This window comes from Prosopis cineraria, unplaced genomic scaffold (genome assembly GCF_029017545.1).
Source record: "Prosopis cineraria cultivar Desert tree isolate PC_DT_omini unplaced genomic scaffold, ASM2901754v1 PC11, whole genome shotgun sequence".
NCBI lineage: Eukaryota > Viridiplantae > Streptophyta > Magnoliopsida > Fabales > Fabaceae > Prosopis > Prosopis cineraria.
The window spans coordinates 31,019,375-31,038,074 of NW_026555342.1; the positions used below are offsets into that span (position 1 = coordinate 31,019,375).

The window sequence follows — 18,700 nt, forward strand, 5'->3', positions numbered from 1 at the left end:
CAAAAAAAAATTCATATTGTTGACATATTATCTTCAATGATAATTAATATAATTACTAACTCTTCTAATTATATAAACAAGGAAAAAAAATTTTATGAATTGAAAGGGAGTGATTGGAATGATTTTTCTTTTTTGGGCAAAAGGACTAGAATGAATATGATTGTGCATTAGGCTTCATTATATCCTATTTTTACAGCTGTCATTTATTTCAAATTTCCACCATGTTGAGTAATAAGGGGACAAAGGTTCTTCTCACTAACGGAAAAAATTATCCAACACATAATTTTCTGTCTCTTTTATCACATCGTTTAGAGGACCACTTTTAATCTTTGATAGTTATTTTTGTCTTTAATCAAATGACAAGTCAAGCATGCCGTAAACTATACTTTCCAATGCATTAGAAAGTAAAGAATCTTCAGTTTCATTTTATTTAAGCAATTTTGTCAAACCACACAAGTGAGTGGATGAGTCTTTTTGATTAAAGCAAAAACAAAAAAAAAAAAAAAAAAAAAGGATCTTCACATACATGAGGCTTCATGTCCCCTTCGTAAGCCAAGCTTATATGAGTATCCATTTAATTCAAAATTATTAAAATAAAGAGCTTAGAAAGATAGACACTCAGCGTTTGAACACTTTGGTTATTTTTATAAACGCAAAAAATGTATAAAATAAATCTGAAATGTTTATATGTAAGTTAAACTTTAAGAATGTTAAAAAAAGATAATATGACATTCATCTAAATCCATAAAAAAGAAGATATAAGGACTTATTAATTATTATTAAACCTCATAAATAACAAGTTAGGTTTGATAAATATCATATATACATGAACTCCCTGTACACATGAGACTTTGAATACTCCAAGGCTACGCCATTAAGAATAACATAAAGAATATTACAATAGGTAGGTAGGTAGGGAGGTAGGTATGTATGTATGTATAATTGTTTAACCCAAGCACATAACTTTGTGAGGTTTTGTTCTCATTAACAAAATCTTTCACAAATTTAATTCTATGTGCACATCAAACTCTCCCACAAATAATGCACTAAATGGAGCTTTTGCATATGTAAATAAGAAAACTGATTTGGGATCATTCCTATATAATTTAATTAATATAATAAGGTTTGATCTCACGCCTTAAGGTACATTAGAAGCAATTAATTTAAGTAATCAGATATGATGAATGTATCATATAAAATTAATATATATATTATATAACTTCTATTTTTAGACTCACTCAATGAAAATTGTACAGCGTAACTTTTAAGTGTTTCCATGTTAATTATGATGTGCTTTACTTTTATTTTTGTTAATTGTTGTATATACCTTCTTTAATTTCTAGAGTCACCAATATACATCATATATATAATAATTTATGGAAAACTGCATTTTCAATGTTAATTAAGTGGTATTTTTATTTGTGAAATAGAGCATGACGTTGATGCCTGCTCACAAGTCAAGCACGACATTCACCATATAACATACAAATGGGTGATAGATATCCAATCTAAGTCTGAAGAATTATGATATCCAATCAAAGATTTTTTTATGGCTAATCACAAGTCTTCCCACAATTAACGTTCTTGTGGGGCACCCTTTTTATAAGGCCTACCAAACTTGACCATATATAAATAAATTAAGCAATGAAAATGAAAATATAGTCTAACAAGTGATATTAATGTGGGGCTACTTAATGTCCACAAATATTCGAAAAATTTGTTTTTCCATAATTGATTCTGACTATAAGGCCTTCCAGACTTGTCTCCAAATTAAATAATACAATGATAATACTAACATTTTTTTTAACCCAGTCAAAGTGAGAATATGTGTATCTCGCAAATTTTTTATCAAATAATTATGATTTCAATAAATTCGTATGTATCAAATTATGTAGTTAGTGCTTTTTTTTTGACCAAATATTAGTGCCTTGAATTATCTACCAGCTTATAATAATATAAATATTATTAATTGAATTAGCCACGTGTAATGATGAGAATGAGGGAAAACACACACGAATTTTTTTCATCTGTTTAAATCTCATGTCAAAATAATCAAGCATTTTATAGATAGTGGAATTTCTATCTCCATAAAATTATAAATGTCAAGTAATGAAGAAATGAATTACCCTCTCACCCAAAAAACAAAACAAAAAGAAATATGTAATTAAAGGAACAATGCATCCATGTAAACTTCCTTTTAATACCTGCCACACATGACCATAAATGAAATAATGAAGCCAAAATAAAACTGTTGGTCTCGGTCTTTAATCAATGTGATAATGGAAGCAATTATATATACACAACACGCAATTTTTTCTCTCTTCTATTGCATCAACTTCTTCTACGGGAAAAAATAAAATTTCAATCTTTGATAATTATTTTTTTCTTAAAAGAAGAAGATATATTTGAGGCCTTTCCTAAATTCATAATAACCAATCAAACATACACACTTTCAAGGATTTAGAAAATATCAAGCTTGTGAGTTGTGACGTCAAGTCCACTCCAGTAGTCAATTAAGTTTCAATTAATTATCTAATCATCGATCAATTCAAAAAAAAAAAAACCTAGAAAGAGAAGCTCTCTGCGTTTGAAGATTTGGATATTTTCATAATTGCAAATAAAAAATAAATAAATATGATGATACGATAAACTCACTTCATCCCAAATTATATATAAGGCATATTTAGATAAAATCACGAATACAAATAAAGTTTATTAAATAGAATTTGTAACCTTGCTTTTTTAAAATAAAAATACAAACTTTCAAAAATGCCCTTCATTTAATACTCATTTATTAAAGAATGTTAAGGAGAGAAAATATATGAAAAGGGTAATATTGCAAAAGCATCATTAATAAAACTTTATTTTTGTCAAAGTGTCTTATATTTTGAAATGTCAGATTTCTCTCAAAAGTATCTTATAGTTTGGGATGAAGGTAGTATAAATTAAGGTTTGAGAATGTCAAAAAATTATAAAAAAAAACACTTCTAATTTTTTTTGTACATATGTATTCTCTTATTGGAGATACTCATATTGTAGGCATGTCTTCAAATTGAAATTCAAGATTAGTTCACCACGTTATGAGAAATTAGTCTCTTTTATTGGACCTAACTCCTGTTATATGATTTTTGGCATTTTTTTAATCTCCAAAAAATGAAAATTATTTATAAATTATAATAAAATATAGTTATCCACTTTTGGGGAAACATGCATGATGTTTGTTAAAGTTTGTTCTGGAATACTAGGAGATCCTGTTGGATATAAGATAGATTTTTTTTTTTTTTGGATCGAGGATACAAGATAGATATCTAAAAAAAAATTCATATGATAATTTCTAACACTTTAACATTTAATAATTATCTTTTGTATAACATTGTTTTTTTTTCTTTTTTGAATTACAAGGACAAATACTAATGGTCTAAGTTACATGATTTGAAGTTATAAGTGAGATCAAGCCCACAACTTCTCACTTATAGGGGAGCTTTTATATAACTTTGTTTAGTTTGCAATGCACGTGTCTCATTTTTCTTTTATAGTTTATTTATTTTTTGTTATCACCGTCAACTTCAATCATGCAATCTCTTTTGCACTCTAAAATAAAAAATAATAATATAATCTCTTTAACTCATTTTATTGATTCTTCTGTTTTATTGGGATAGAATACTGTTGATGGAAATAGAAATAAGAACAAAGAATAATCCTTTCAGTATTCAACAAGAAATGTTAACAAAATAAGCTTTGGCAATCAAATCTTTGTTTTGTTACCAACTTCCCATGTTATTGTGTACATTATTAGATAAATATTTTATAATTTAATTTGGTTTTGATTGGAAAGTTAATTGGGATAGTATGGTGTCCTACTTTTTCTAATGGACTTTTTCTTATTTTTTTTATTCAGATTATTTTTTATTGATTAATGCCACCAGTTATGTCGCTTTTCTAATTCGAAAGTCTGTAACTAATACCAATTATGAAATATGTTTTATCTTTTTGTTTAAGTCCGCATAGAATAATAAACATTTTAGTCAAACTTAATCAATTAAACCTTCATTCAATTAAGTACACAGATATAATTGGACATGGTTCCCACCATATCTCTCTCTCTCTCTCTATATATATGTATATATGTATAATACGTTGTCTTATATGAACGATTTGCCTTGTATTGACTTGATTTGGAATTGTAGAAGTATAAAATGGGTGCTAATTCATGCACAAGACTTGCAATTTTAATAAGTCTGATATGTTAAACATGGCAAAACCTTCTTCCTTTGTTCTCCTCTTGTTACTTCAGTACCTCATGACTTCCTTAGCTTTGACTGATACAAACATCACCACCGACAAATATGCACTTCTTGCCTTTAAATCATCTATCACTTCAGATCCATACAATTTCTTAGCTAATTGGTCTGTCTCTTCTTCTCCATGCAATTGGGTTGGTGTTACCTGCATTAATGCTCATCATGTAAGGGTCCATTCCTTGAAGCTTGCTGGCATGGATCTTAAAGGCACCATATCTCCACAACTGGGAAATCTTTCATTTCTTGTTGAAGTTGATCTCAGTAACAACAACTTGAATGGTCAAATTCCAGCAGAGTTAGTTAAATTACATCGATTGAGACTATTCAATCTGAGTTACAATGACTTTCATGGACAAGTTCCAACATGGATAGGAGATTTATCTACATTGGAGCACTTAAATCTTCAAAATAACACTTTTGATGGATCTATTCCACCATCTCTATTCAATCTAACAAGGTTGGAAATATTAGATTGGAATTCTAATTTAATTGAAGGAACCATTCCTGTTGAGATAGGAAGACTTGAGCGCTTGAAGATTTTAAGACTTTCGAGAAACAAACTTTTAGGAATCATTTCTCAAACAATTTCCAATTTATCTTCACTTGAGTTATTGCATTTGTCTTATAATACTTTTTCAGGTATGGTTTGGATTATTTTAAGTTTCTGTATTTGTCTTTCCTCTATATTAGGTTGGCAGGATATTATCATGGAGGAATCTAGGTTTGTCTGAATTTCTGTTTTTCTTTTAAATTTATGTACATTTCTTTTATGTTTTGCCAGCATTTTTTTCTGATCTCTTTTTTTAAAAAAATTGGCATCCAATTTTTGATAAATTAAGTTAATAAAGTCACACCATGGGAAAAATAATACTGTTATAATTATGGTCCAAACATATCTAAAATCAGTGATTCAAAATAAATGTTTATTATTCTTTCGTTAAAAAATTTTTGAATGGTTTGTTTTTCATTTAAAAAAAATGAGTAACCCTTACCAGGCACAAATTTGGAACATTTAATTTTGATTTGGATAATTTAAATTATATTTTAATTTTAAATTTTAAAAAGCTTGTAGTTAGCAAAAATGATTTTTTTGAGTCTCCCAACAAATGTGTTTTGATAGGAATGGTGAAAAGCAAAGGCCAAATCAGACTTCAATGTGTTTCTTAGAGTTTTTTTATCATAGCTAATTGAAGGAACTTGGAATCTAATTTCTTGAATGAGTCGGATACATCTTACAAGATATATAGGAATTTTGCCAAAAATAATTATTCTACATTCAGATAACAGTATTAAATCTAAATTAAATTATTCTGATTTCATATATCTTGTGATATGAAACGAAGTAAAATAATAAACCAAACTAAAGCATAAAACAATGTAATGGGCCCAATACGTTATCCTACATATCCAAATAATTTCATGCACGGTAATTCTTGTTTTAAAATAATTGTAGTTGTGTTCAATCGTTTGGAATATATTTGTGTTTTTTTTTTTCATACTATATATGCTTTTATTTTATAACAATATAAAATTGTTACTTACATGCTCTTTTTTCTCCCTCCTAATATTTCAAGGAGACATTCCCAATGAGGTTGGTGATCTTTCACAACTAAAGACGTTGTATCTTGGAGTGAATCAACTAGTTGGTTCTATACCATCTTCATTATTTAACAGTTCAATGTTACAATACATTGCACTTGATAAAAATCAATTATCAGGGATTCTCCCAACAAATGTGTGTCTTGGGCTTCCAAAACTTGAATTATTTTATGTAGATGGAAATGATTTTTCTGGCGAAATACCTGCCATTTGGCATCACTGCAAAGAATTAGCAGAGTTAGAGTTAGGTGATAATGTGTTCAACCCAGGAATCATTCCAAGTGACATTGGAAATTTGACCAACCTCCAATTACTATATCTTGCCAACAGCAACTTGCAAGGTAAGAGTTTTAATTATAAGATTGTCTTAAATTCTATTCCACATTTTATTAAGACACTAGTGAATATTGATAAATCTGCTAGATTATTTTTAGGGGCATGGAATATGATGCTTTATATGTCAATTAGCTCTAGGTTAGATTAACTAATCCCAAAGTGAATATGAATAAAGTGACAAATATGATACATAGAAGTGTAAAAGTGAGGCGAAAGTGAAGAAAGAATTTTTAATTGGGATGGAAACATTCCAAAATCTACAAGCTAAGTGTGCTAATTCATTCACAGATATACCCATATCTATGGGTGTGTAACATCTCAAATAGAAATAAATTTGAGATAGTATATCCTTTAGTTTTTCATCATTTCATTTGTTGTCCATGTTTTTATCATGGGATTTATTTGTATGTTCACGACACATGCTTATTATGGTGACATAAAATTTTAGTTCAATTACATTTGTAGAAAACATCAACTAACTGCACATCTTTAAAAGATTTGTAATATCTATATTTGTTTTCATTATAATGATATTATCTGATAATATAAAAATAATATAATGGACAGTTTGGATTATAATTCTTCCCTATTGCCTTTTATTTTTCATTTTTCCCTGCATTTTCTTTTCAAAGAAGGTTTTTTTTCTTTTTTCTTTTTACAAATATAGAAAACAACTTGGAAGGTATTAACTTTAATTATATCCATGATATGTCTATATACATGGATGTGCTTTGAATTTTTGGCTCTAATATACAGGTTTCTAGCAATATATACTTAAAACAGGCTTTTCTATGTTTCTATTCTTATTTTTCTATGACGTTTTATGTTTCCAAATTCACTTTAACACATACTTTCTCTCTTGTGTTTCTAGAAAAATAGTGATAGTAGTGTTTAATATATTAATTCTTGATGTGATGAGAATTAATATAAATTTAATAAATATACTATCAATTATATCATAACAAGATTGACACTTTACTATCTCTTTTTTTAATAAGTTGACACTTTCTATTTTTATCATAATTCCTAATCTTATATCAATAATTACTGTATAAAAACTTATTTTTTTTTGTAAGTCTATCTTCTATGAAATTTGTTTTTTTGGGCTGGATTCTCTGGAATTTGTTTAAAGCAAATCTTCTAAACCATAGCACTTCATTGTAAGTCCACATATTCCAACCCCAATTATCACATCTTTTAGCACATTAGTTTTTCCCGCACATATAGATTAGCTCATATTTTTGTTTTTTTCCCATTTATTTCATATTTTCCCAAGAATTTTATATTATAAGTATTTCAAAAAAAATAGTTTTTTATTTTTTAAAACTTATAACAAGGTATGGAAAAATTTATAATAGACAAATATATATAAACAAAACAAAATGGTAAAAAGAAAAAACCTAAGTATATCACAACCCATCCTGTACTAGTAAAGAAAACAAACCCAAATCCAAAACTCTGAAATTAATAACAAAGTACATAACCGATATATTCTCAATGCTCAGAAAATAAATAAAATACATCGTTTTAATTCATTTGGATTTAGAGAGGAACAGCCCTACATGTTTAATTCCAAAATTATACTTTGTGGAATTAAATAATACATTTCAAATTAAAAAGAAGTTAAATAGGATAAACAATGAAAAAGAAGTTAAATAAATATAGAATGACAAGTAAAGAGAAAAATAAAAAGTTTAAATGAATGGGAGAGAAAGTTAAAAAAAAAAAAGATACTTCCTCCATTAAAAAATGTAAGGTATTTTATAAGTTAAGTTGTAGGGAACAAAATTTTAGGAGTGATTTCAACAATAATTTCCCACCCTCTTTGGTAGAAATAAATTTGAAATGAGATCATTTTGTTTTCACACACACACATATTTTGATGACACATACTCATCTAATGGTTAAATAAAATTTAGATCAGTTTTACTTGTGGAAACTTTTTCAAATGCAAAAAGTAAATACACATCTTTAAAAGCATTATATTTTAAAGGATTTTATTACTTATAGGTGGCAATAAACTTTCAGGAATGTTGAATTTTGATGATTAAGACCACTTGGATTTTGATGCCTTTCTCTTGCCTTATATTTTTTATTTTTCCTACATTTTTTTTGCAGGCAAGTTTTGTTTTTGTTTTTTTAACACATGTAGAGAACAATTTGGAAGGCATTAACTTTAATTATATCCATGATATGTCTACATACCTGTAGAAAACAACTTGGAAGGCTTTGTCCTATTTCTGTTTTCAATTTTTCTATCACATTTCATGTCATCGAATGCATTTTAAATATGTATGTACTTTATCACTCGTATTGCAAGAAAAATATTTATTTTGTGTAAATAAAAAATATTTAATTTTAAAAAAATATCATATACATAGTAAAATAAAATAAAAAGGTTATAGTATTATTTACATATGTTGCTTGATGTGAGAAATAATATAAATTTAATAAATATAATTCCAGTTATATCATAACAAGATTGACATTACATATTATCATTAATTCTAATATTACATCAATAATGTCGGTAAAAAAAAGCTTAAATTGTTTAAAAGTAAATCTTCTAACCATAACATTTTAATGTGAGCCCACATATCCTAGGCCTAAAATAAAATTAAGCCTACATATCTAGGCCCAATAATCACATCTTTTGGTCCATTAATCCTTGCCTCATACCTCAGGTCCATATACAATCAATAAACATATTTTGTCATAGTTAATTGAAGGTACTTAGAATCTAATATCTTGAACGAGTCGAATAAATCTTAGGAAATCTATAGGAATTTGGCAAAAATAATTAATCCACCAAATATCTGAAAAGATAACAGTAATAAATTTAACTTAAATTATTTTAATTGCATATATTCTTTGATATGAAACAAAATCAACTATACTTATTTCATTGAAACATTTTTATCTTTAAAACATATAACAGATGAATTAAAAATTTAATAATAGACAAAGATATATAAATAACTATAGAAAATCAATTACATATTATATTATAAGAATTGAATTAAAATTTTAAATTCAACTGAAGAAAAAAAGCTTGCTCAACCATATCGTGGGCTCAAAAATTACGACTATTCCTCCAAAAAAAAAAACCAAGTTAGATTGTAATCATTGAAATTAAAATAAACAAAAAAAAAATGGTAGACTGACCTACCTGTATCACAACCTATCCTATAACAGTAAAGAAAACAAACATAAAACTCTATGAAATTAAATAACATAGTACATATTACTAACGTAACGAGATATTCTCAATAATCAACAAATAAATAAAATATATCATTTAATTCATTTGGGTTTAGAGTGAAATTGTGCTACATGTTTGGATTCTAATTCTTCTCTCTTGCCTTTTATTTTTCATTTTTTCCACTGCATTTTCTTTTCAAAGGCAATTTTTCTTTTCTTTTCTTTTTTACAAATATAGAAAAGAGCTTGGAAGATATTAACTTTAATTATATCCATGACATGTCTATATACATGGATCTGTTTTAAATTTCTAGCTCTAATATATAGGTTTCTAGCAATATATGTTTAAAATAGGCTTTTCTTGTTTCTGTTCTTATTTTTTCCATGACGTTTTACGTTGCCAAATTCACTTTAACATTTACATTTGTAGAGAAACACTTATTTTTTGGGAAAAAAAAATCTCATATGCAAAGTAAAATAAAACAAAATGGTGATAGTAGTGTTTACATATATTAATGCTTGATGTGATGAGAATTAACATAAATCTAACAAATATAATGTCCATTATATCATAAAAAGATTGACGCTTTACTTTTTTATTTTTTTTATAAGCTGACCCTTTGCTATTTTTGTCATTACTTTTAATCTTATATCAATAATTACTATATAAAAAACTTAAATTCTTTAAAAGTAAATCTTCTATTTTTTAGGCTGGATTCTCTGAAATTTGTTTAAAGCAAATCTTTTATATCATAGCATTTCAATGTAAACCCATATATTCCAAGCCCAATTATCACATATTTTGGCACATTAGTTTTCCTTCACATACATATTTGTTCATAGTTGTACTTTTTTCATTTTTTTTCCATATTTTCCCAAGAATTGTATATTATAAGTACTTTGTTAAAAAAATACTTTTTAAAAGCTTATAATAGAGGAATTAAAAAAATTATAATAGACAACGATATATAAACAAAACAGAATAGTAAAAAAAACTACATATGTCACAACATATCCTGTAAAAGTAAAGAAAACAAACACAAAACTCTGAAATTAATAACAACGTACATAAATGATATATTCTCAATACTCAAAAAATAAATAAAATAATTCATTTTGATTTAGAGAGGAAGGCCCTACATGTTTAATTCCGAGATTAAACTTTGTGGAATTAAATAATACATTTCAAATTAAAAAGAAGTTAAATAGGATAAATCACAAGCCCCCATCACAACTTTTGTTTAAAAAATTATAACTTTTGTTTTGTAAATCACAGGAGTTGAACAAGAGTTATCAAGTGTAATTTCTATTATTGAAAAATAAGCCCCAATCACAACTTTTGTTCTGTAAATTACAAGAATTAAACAAGAAAGTATAATTTGTCAAGTGTAATTTTATTATTGGGAAACAAGTTTTCTAAATAACAAATCCATTCACAACTTTTATTTAAAGATTCACAACTTTTATTTAAAGAATCACAAAAATTAAACAAGAAATCACAATTAGTCATTAAGAGTAAAATAGTCTTTTCAATTTAAAATTTATTAACAAAGAGGTCTTTGGGAACTTTAATAAAATTATGACATTTTGAGAGATCAGATTGTTATTTATATAATTTGAAAGGATTTTATTTTTACTTTCCCATTTTTGTATGATTGAATAAGTTTTATATCAAAATAACATTAAATTACAGATAAGTTTGGAGTTTTATTTTTCTTATTTATTATATATAAACAAAAATATATTTAAATACGTTAAAGAAATCAATTACAAATTATAATAATGAAATTAAAAAAAAATTAAATGACACCCAAAAACGTGACGTTGCATCCTCATTTTTAGCGCCTTTGTTTTGTAAGTAGAAGCAATATGATTTAGCTGAAATGGAATTTGAAATTCAAGAATTAAAATTTGTTAAAAACAAATTATCAAGTTACAGTTCATTGAGTAAATTTAAAATATTTGCTGAACTTTAAAAAATCATACTTAAATTTAGAGAATTTGTATGAGGATGATCTAAAATTTTATTAAAATCTATTTAAGCCCTTTACCTCAAACAAATATAGTTATGGATTTTACTAATGCCAAACAATACTTTTCTAAACTTGCTCTGTTTCTTGGATAGAATCTGTACCTTAATTGTAAAAATTCATAACTAATTATACAAACCTGATTTTGACATGATTGTTCACTCATTTTAAACTTTGACAAGCCCTCTAGATGAGAAAAATAAGAAACAGGACTTTAATTGGGCCAACTGATACATTTATTACATTCACTTAGGTTGCTCTGTTTTCAAGACTGACTCTAACCTTTCAATTGTAAAATTAATAACTCAGGCTACAGAGCTGAAATTGATTCAGTTTTGAACCTTCTGGAAATATTGGGATGTCTATATTATGCATACAAATTATCAGAGTAAAAGAGTTCATTTATTGTAAACATTAATAGACCTTCAGAAAATCAAGCATCAAGACAATATGATACTTGCCCGCTTAAATCGAAGCTCCAAGAAATTTCTATAGCTTGAATTCATGCTTTATCACTCTAGACATATAAAGGATGGATATTATTATCTTTTTAGTGAATTTATATAACTCAAATAAATTTACATGTTATTAAAAGTATAAGTCTCTGACTTGGCAATCAAGTGCCATTTACTTAGTTCTTTGAATTCTTCTTCCTTCTTGTTCTTGTTAGCTTTCCACCGTACATGGTTAGTAATTGGGGGTGAGACATAAAGTCTCAATAACAAGATAACCATTCCACATAGCATGATCCATTCAAATATTGAACATAACTAACAAGTTTTGCATGAAGCACAATGTAAATCTTAAAATGATGTTATAAAAAATATAAATATCTTGTGTATATATTATCTTGTGACACTCTCTTCACAGGAAGAGTATTGTGGCAAAGTAATTTTGATGGTACATTTAATTCTCACATAAATAAATAAATATATATATATATATATATGCTTATTCTCTGTCTAATATAGTTACATTATATTCTTTGAAATCTTAGAAGATTTCATGCTGTCATTAATATATTTCATAAAGATTTTATGTTTATTTCTATTATTATATATTATTTTTTATTCATTTTATGACACCTATAACTATTTAGTGTTAAAAAGCATTGTGAGAGCTTCTCTCAAAAAAATGGAAAAGTCAGATTGAATTTTTTTTATAAAGATAAAATGTAAGATGTTTAATTAAATTTTTCAAACTCGTCCATATTTTAATCAAACTCAAGAAAATCTCATGTCTTCTTCCCTTCTCCAATAATTTTGTGCATGGCATAAGGTATAAAATCTGGTTAAATTTTTATTTATTTATAAAATAAAAAATATCATAATTAATGTTATAGCAACAAGGGATACATGGCTACATGCTGACGTGCAAACATAGAAGTGGCACGCTGAATGGCCCAAGTTTCGGGGTTCGGCGATGAGTAATGAGCGTTGTTTGGAAAATATATTAAAAAATTAAACTAAATATATTTGATGCAATGTTAAATTAAAAACATGAAATTGAAAAAATTACACGTCATTAATTATTCAGGAGGGAGAAGAAGAAGGAGAAGAAAGAATCCAGCAAGTGATTGCAATGACGGCACTTGGTGGATGGTGGTGGGCGGGTGCCGTTCTTGTCATTTTAGAGATCATAACATGTTAGAACTTAGAAGGGTCCAAATTTACCATTTTCGTACATTCATTTGTTTAGAATAAGATTACTAATGTTGATTAAATTACGTTGAAATAGTATGTGCGTATGATGATAAATTATCTAATAAATAAAATGATTAAGGGTTCAAATTCTAGTTCTCACGTACCTAGAGAGCAAGTTAATTTGGAATGATCTACTTTTTCTTACTTGGGAAAGATTAGTCTTTGCTACCTATTAAAAAGCATTGTGAGAGCTTCTGTTAAAAAACTTTCACTGTCTATTATTATGCATGCTTTTAATGTACCCCTCACGTTAATCTATATATGCAGTGCCTATTCTATACTGCCTCCAACGGTTTAAACGGAAGGTATTTTCATTCCTGAAGCATAAGCTAGTTTGTCTAAGCAATTAAATAAATTAAATATTTTTCTTGTTTTAGGTGAAATTCCTTCATTTCTTTAGAGCATGCCTTCTTTAAGAGAGGTTTACCTTGGAGGGAATCATTTAAATGGCAATTTGCCGGAAGAAATGTGTCATCAACTCTCTTTGCTGGAAATCTTGGCTGTTGGAGATAATTATTTAAAGGGAAGCATTCCAAAATCAATAAGTAATTGCACATCTTTGAAAGAATTATATTTGGACGACAACTCATTTACAGGTATGCACTTGTGTACATATGTGTGTTTTTCCCAAAGTGATTATGAATAAAATGCGAATTAGCTCTGGATTAAAATATTAGATCATTTAATTCCAAAGTGGTTATGGATTAAATGACATAGATGATATGAAGAATTATACTTTGGTGCTATTACATACATGGATGTGATTGGGCTGTTGGGGTGAATGGGTGTTTGTTTTTCTTCCTACTCTATTGGATATAAATAAATTTGAAATGAGATCATTTTGTTTACACGCACATATATTTTGACAAGACACAGACTTATGTAATCGTGAAATAAAATTTTAAATCAGTTATATTATGGAAACTTTTTCCAAATGCAAAAAGTAACTATACATCTTTGGAAGGATTATATTTTAAAGGATTTTATTTCTTATAGGTGACAATAAAGTTTTCAGAATGTTTAATTTTGATGATTTTTAATATCTACGTTATTTGTTTTCACTATAATGATATACTTTGATTGGGATGATAGAAAGGACCACTTGGATTTTGATGCTTCTCTCTTCCCTTTTATTTTTCATTTTCCCTACATTTTCCTTTCGAATGCAATTTTTCTTTTTCTTTTTTTACCAATATAAGTTTAATTATATTCATGATATGTCCATATACATGGATGAGTTTTGAATTTTTGTTTCAATATACATACTTTTAGCAATATACTAAAACCAACTTTTCTTGTTTTTGTTTTTAGTTTTTAATTTCTATCGTATTTCATGTCGTCAAATGCATTTAAATATGTATGTACTTTGTCACTTGTGTAGCGATAAAAATATTTAATTTTTAACAAACAAAAAAATCTCATATGCAAAGTAAAGGAAAAAAATGGTGGATAGTATTATTTACGTATATTGCTTGATGTGACTTCATGAGAAATAACAATAAATTAATGAATATAACTCCAATTATACCATAACAAGATTGACATTTTACTATGTATCATTATTTATAATCTTATATCAATAATTACTGTATAAAATTACTGTATAAAAATCTTAAATTTTTTTAAAAGTAAATCTTCTAACCATAGCATTTCAATGTAAGCCTGCATGTCCCAAGCCCAATCATTACATCTTGTCCCGTATTATACATGATACTAGAGTTAATAACATTTGATAGTTTTTGTAACAATGTGTAAGTTTAATTTTAAACTTACATTAAAATACAGATAAGTTTGGAGTTGTGCATTTTCTTATTATTATATATAAACAAAAAATATTTAAATACGTTAAAGAAATCAATTACAAATTATAATAATGAAATTAAAAAAATTAAATGACACCCAAAAACGTGACGTTACATCCTCGTTTTCAACACCTCTGTTTTGTAATTAGAAGCAATATGATTTGGCTGAAATGGAATTTGAAATCCAAGAATTAAAATTTGTAAAAGAAAAAAAATCATTGAGTTACAGTTTACTGAGTAAGTTTAGAATTTTTGCTGAACTTTAAAAAATCATAACTAAATCTAGAGAATTTGTATGAGGATGATCTAAAATTTTATTGAAATCTATTTAAGCTCTTTACCTCAAACAAATATACTTATGGCTTTTACTAATTCCAAACGATACAGTTTACTGCTTTTCTAAACTTGCTCTGTTTCTTGGACAGAATCTGTACCTTAACTGTAAAAATTCATAACTAATTATACAAAACTGATTTTGACATGATTCTTGTTCATTTTGAACCTTGACGAGCCCTCTAGATGAGAAAAATAAGAAACAGAAACAGGACTTTAATTGGGCCAACTGATACATTTATTACATTCACTTAAGTTGCTCTGTTTTCAAGACTGATTCTGACCTTTCAATTATAAAATTAATAACTCAGGCTACAGAGCTGAAATTGATTCAGTTTTGAACTTTCTGGAAATATTGGGATGTCTATATTATGCATACAAATTAACAGAGTCAAAAGAGTCCATTTATTGTAAACATTTTAATGAAACAGTAATAGACCTTTAGATAATCAAGCACGAAGACAATATGATACTTGCACGCTCAAAATTGAAGCTCCAACAAATTTCTATAGCTTGAATTCATGCTTTATCACTCTAGACATATGAAGGATGGATATTATTATTTTTTAGTGAATTTATATAACTCAAATAAATTTACATGTTATTAAAAATATAAGTCTCCGACTTGGCAATCAAGTGCCATTTACTTAATTCTTTGAATTCTTCTTCCTTCTTGTTCTTGTTAGCTTTCCACCAAACATGGTTAGTAATTGGGAGTGAGACATAAAGTCTCAATAACAAGATAACCATTCCCTATAGCATGGTCCATTCAAATATTGAACATAACTAAGAATTATTGCATGAAGCACAATGTAAGTCTTAAAACGATGTTATAAAAAATATAATATCTTGTATATATATTATCTCGTGACACTCTCTTCACAGGAAGAGTATTGTGGCAAAGTAATTTTGATGGTACATTTAATTCTCTCATAAATATATATATATATATATATATGTATATGCTTATTCTCTCTCTACTATAGTTACATTATATTCTTTGAAATCTTAAAATATTTCATGTTGTCAATTAATAGATTTCATAAAGCTTTTATGTTTATTTCTATTATTATATATTTTTTATTCATTTTATGACACCTATAACTATTTATTGTTAAAAAGCATTGTGAGAGCTTCTCTCATTAAAATGGAAAAGTCAGATTGATTTTTTTTTTGATAAAGATAAAATGAAAGATGTTTACAGATCATAACATGTTAGAACTTTGAAGGGTCCAAATTTACCATTTTCATACATTCATTTATTTAAAATAAGACTACTAATATTGATTAACTTACGTTGAAATAGTATGTGGGTATGATAATAAATTATCTAATAAATAAAATGATCAAGGGTTCAAATCCTAGTTCTTACCTAGAGAGCAAGTTAATTAGGAATGATCTACTTTTCCTTACTTGAAAAAGATTAGTCTATGCTATGAGCTTCTGTTAAAAAGCTTTCACTTGCGATTATTATGCATGCTTTAAATGCACCCTTCACATTAATCTATACACGTAGTGCTTATTCTATATTGCCTCTAACAGTTTAACTGGAAGATATTTTCATTCCTGAAGCATAAGCTAGTTTGTCTAAACGATTAAATAAATTAAATATTTTTCTTTTTTTTAGGTGAAATTCCTTCATTTCTTCGGAGCATGCCTTCTTTAAGAGAGGTTAACCTTGGAAGGAATCATTTAAATGGCAATTTGCCATAAGAAATGTGTCAACAACTCTCTTTGCTGGAAATCTTGGCTGTTAATGATAATTATTTAGAAGGAGGCATTCCAAAATCAATAAGTAACTGCACATCTTTGAAAGAATTATTTTTGTCAAGCAACTCATTTACAGGTATGCACTTGTGTACATATACATATATATGTTTATTCTCTATCTATTATAGTTACATTATATTCTTTGAAATCTTAGAAGATTCCATGCTGTCAATTAATAGATTCCATAAAGATTTTATGTTTAATTCTATTATTATATATTATTTTTTATTCTTTTAACAACTCCTATATATATTTAGTGTCAAAAAGCATTGTGAGAGCTTCTCTTGTAAAAATGGAAAAGTCAGATTGAATTTTTTAGTAAATAAAATTTTGATTGAAAAATTAGTTGGGATGCTATCTACTTATTTAAAATTTTCAAGATTTAAGAATTCACCTCTCAATGTCAATTAAATTTCTCCACCTCCAAATACCATATAAATTAAATTAAGATTTTTAAATAGACATTCTATAAATTCAATTATTTCCTCCCAACATTACCACCATAAAAATTTAACTATAATAAGTTTAAAATATTAAGAATATAACTTTACAGGTAAAACTCCCTCAAAAGCCATAGCTCAATATTCCATTAAAATACCATCTTCCTTTATTTTTTTTGTCAAACACCTTATATGAACTAATTTTTACAAGCTCAAACCAACTTCTTTTTCTCTGATTCCATCTCCCAAAATGCTCTAATATATAAATAAATAAACAAATCAACTTCCTAATTTCCTTTTTTTCATTGAATAAATCAGTCTTAACTTAAGAAAATTAAATCATAATCTTCCACATTTCACATGGTAGCACTAAACTAAAAATTCAGCTTCAATTTAACATCTCTCCTTCTCACACAATCACGGTAGCAGCAACAGAACTCATAACAAAATTTTGCAACTTCAACGTCATTATTTCTTACATTCACACGGACAGTAGCAGAACCAACCATGGAAAAAGAAGGGATCAAAGCTGCCTATTTTTAAATGAACCAAAGATGCACGAAAAGGGAGAAGAAACAAAACCTCAGCTGAACAGGGAGGAGGATTTAGCAACAAACCTCTAAGATATAAATTGGAAATTTAATAACATTCATTCCAGCAAGGTCTTCTATCAAGCATCCGTTAGAATATCTAATACTTTCCTCAAACAACATCCAGCTGGTAAGATAAGGCATAAATTTCAGTTTTCCTCTTCAAAAACCACGACAAAACACAAGACAAAAGAACTCACACCCCTTAGATACACACTCACAGACGACCACGAGAAGGAAAAGAAGAGTCAATTGCCCATGCTCCTAGTCACACAAGCTTCTGGAGAAGATAGAAGAGACAACAATTTGGACATCCAAAACCACTGCCACACACTTCACATCAGCCCAGAATTACAGAGCACAAGGGCGAGCCAAACCAGTGGTGAAAAGCAGAGGAAATGCTGGAGGAAGGAGGAGGGGCGATCGGAGGACGATGACTGGAGGTGCCGCGTGAAATATCTAGAGAATCGAAGAGGAACGGAAGGAGAGCGATGGCACATAACACAATCCAAGAATCCAGAGAATTTTTTTCAAAATGCAGGGAACACAGCAGAGAATATGTCAGTGTTTAGAGACAAGCTAAGTTGATGACCAC

The 18,700-nt window shown here is 27.6% G+C and overlaps 1 protein-coding gene across 1 annotated transcript; it reads left to right on the forward strand.

The window, feature by feature from the left end:
* The first annotated feature begins 4,252 nt into the window (after positions 1-4,252).
* LOC129286462 (leucine-rich repeat receptor-like serine/threonine-protein kinase SKM1) lies at positions 4,253-18,693 on the forward strand. Its single transcript, XM_054922422.1, has 3 exons — positions 4,253-4,940; positions 5,876-6,241; positions 18,233-18,693. The coding sequence occupies exons 1-3, from the start codon at positions 4,253-4,255 to the stop codon at positions 18,691-18,693; spliced, it is 1,515 nt and encodes a 504-aa protein (XP_054778397.1).
* Positions 18,694-18,700: the final 7 nt, after the last annotated feature.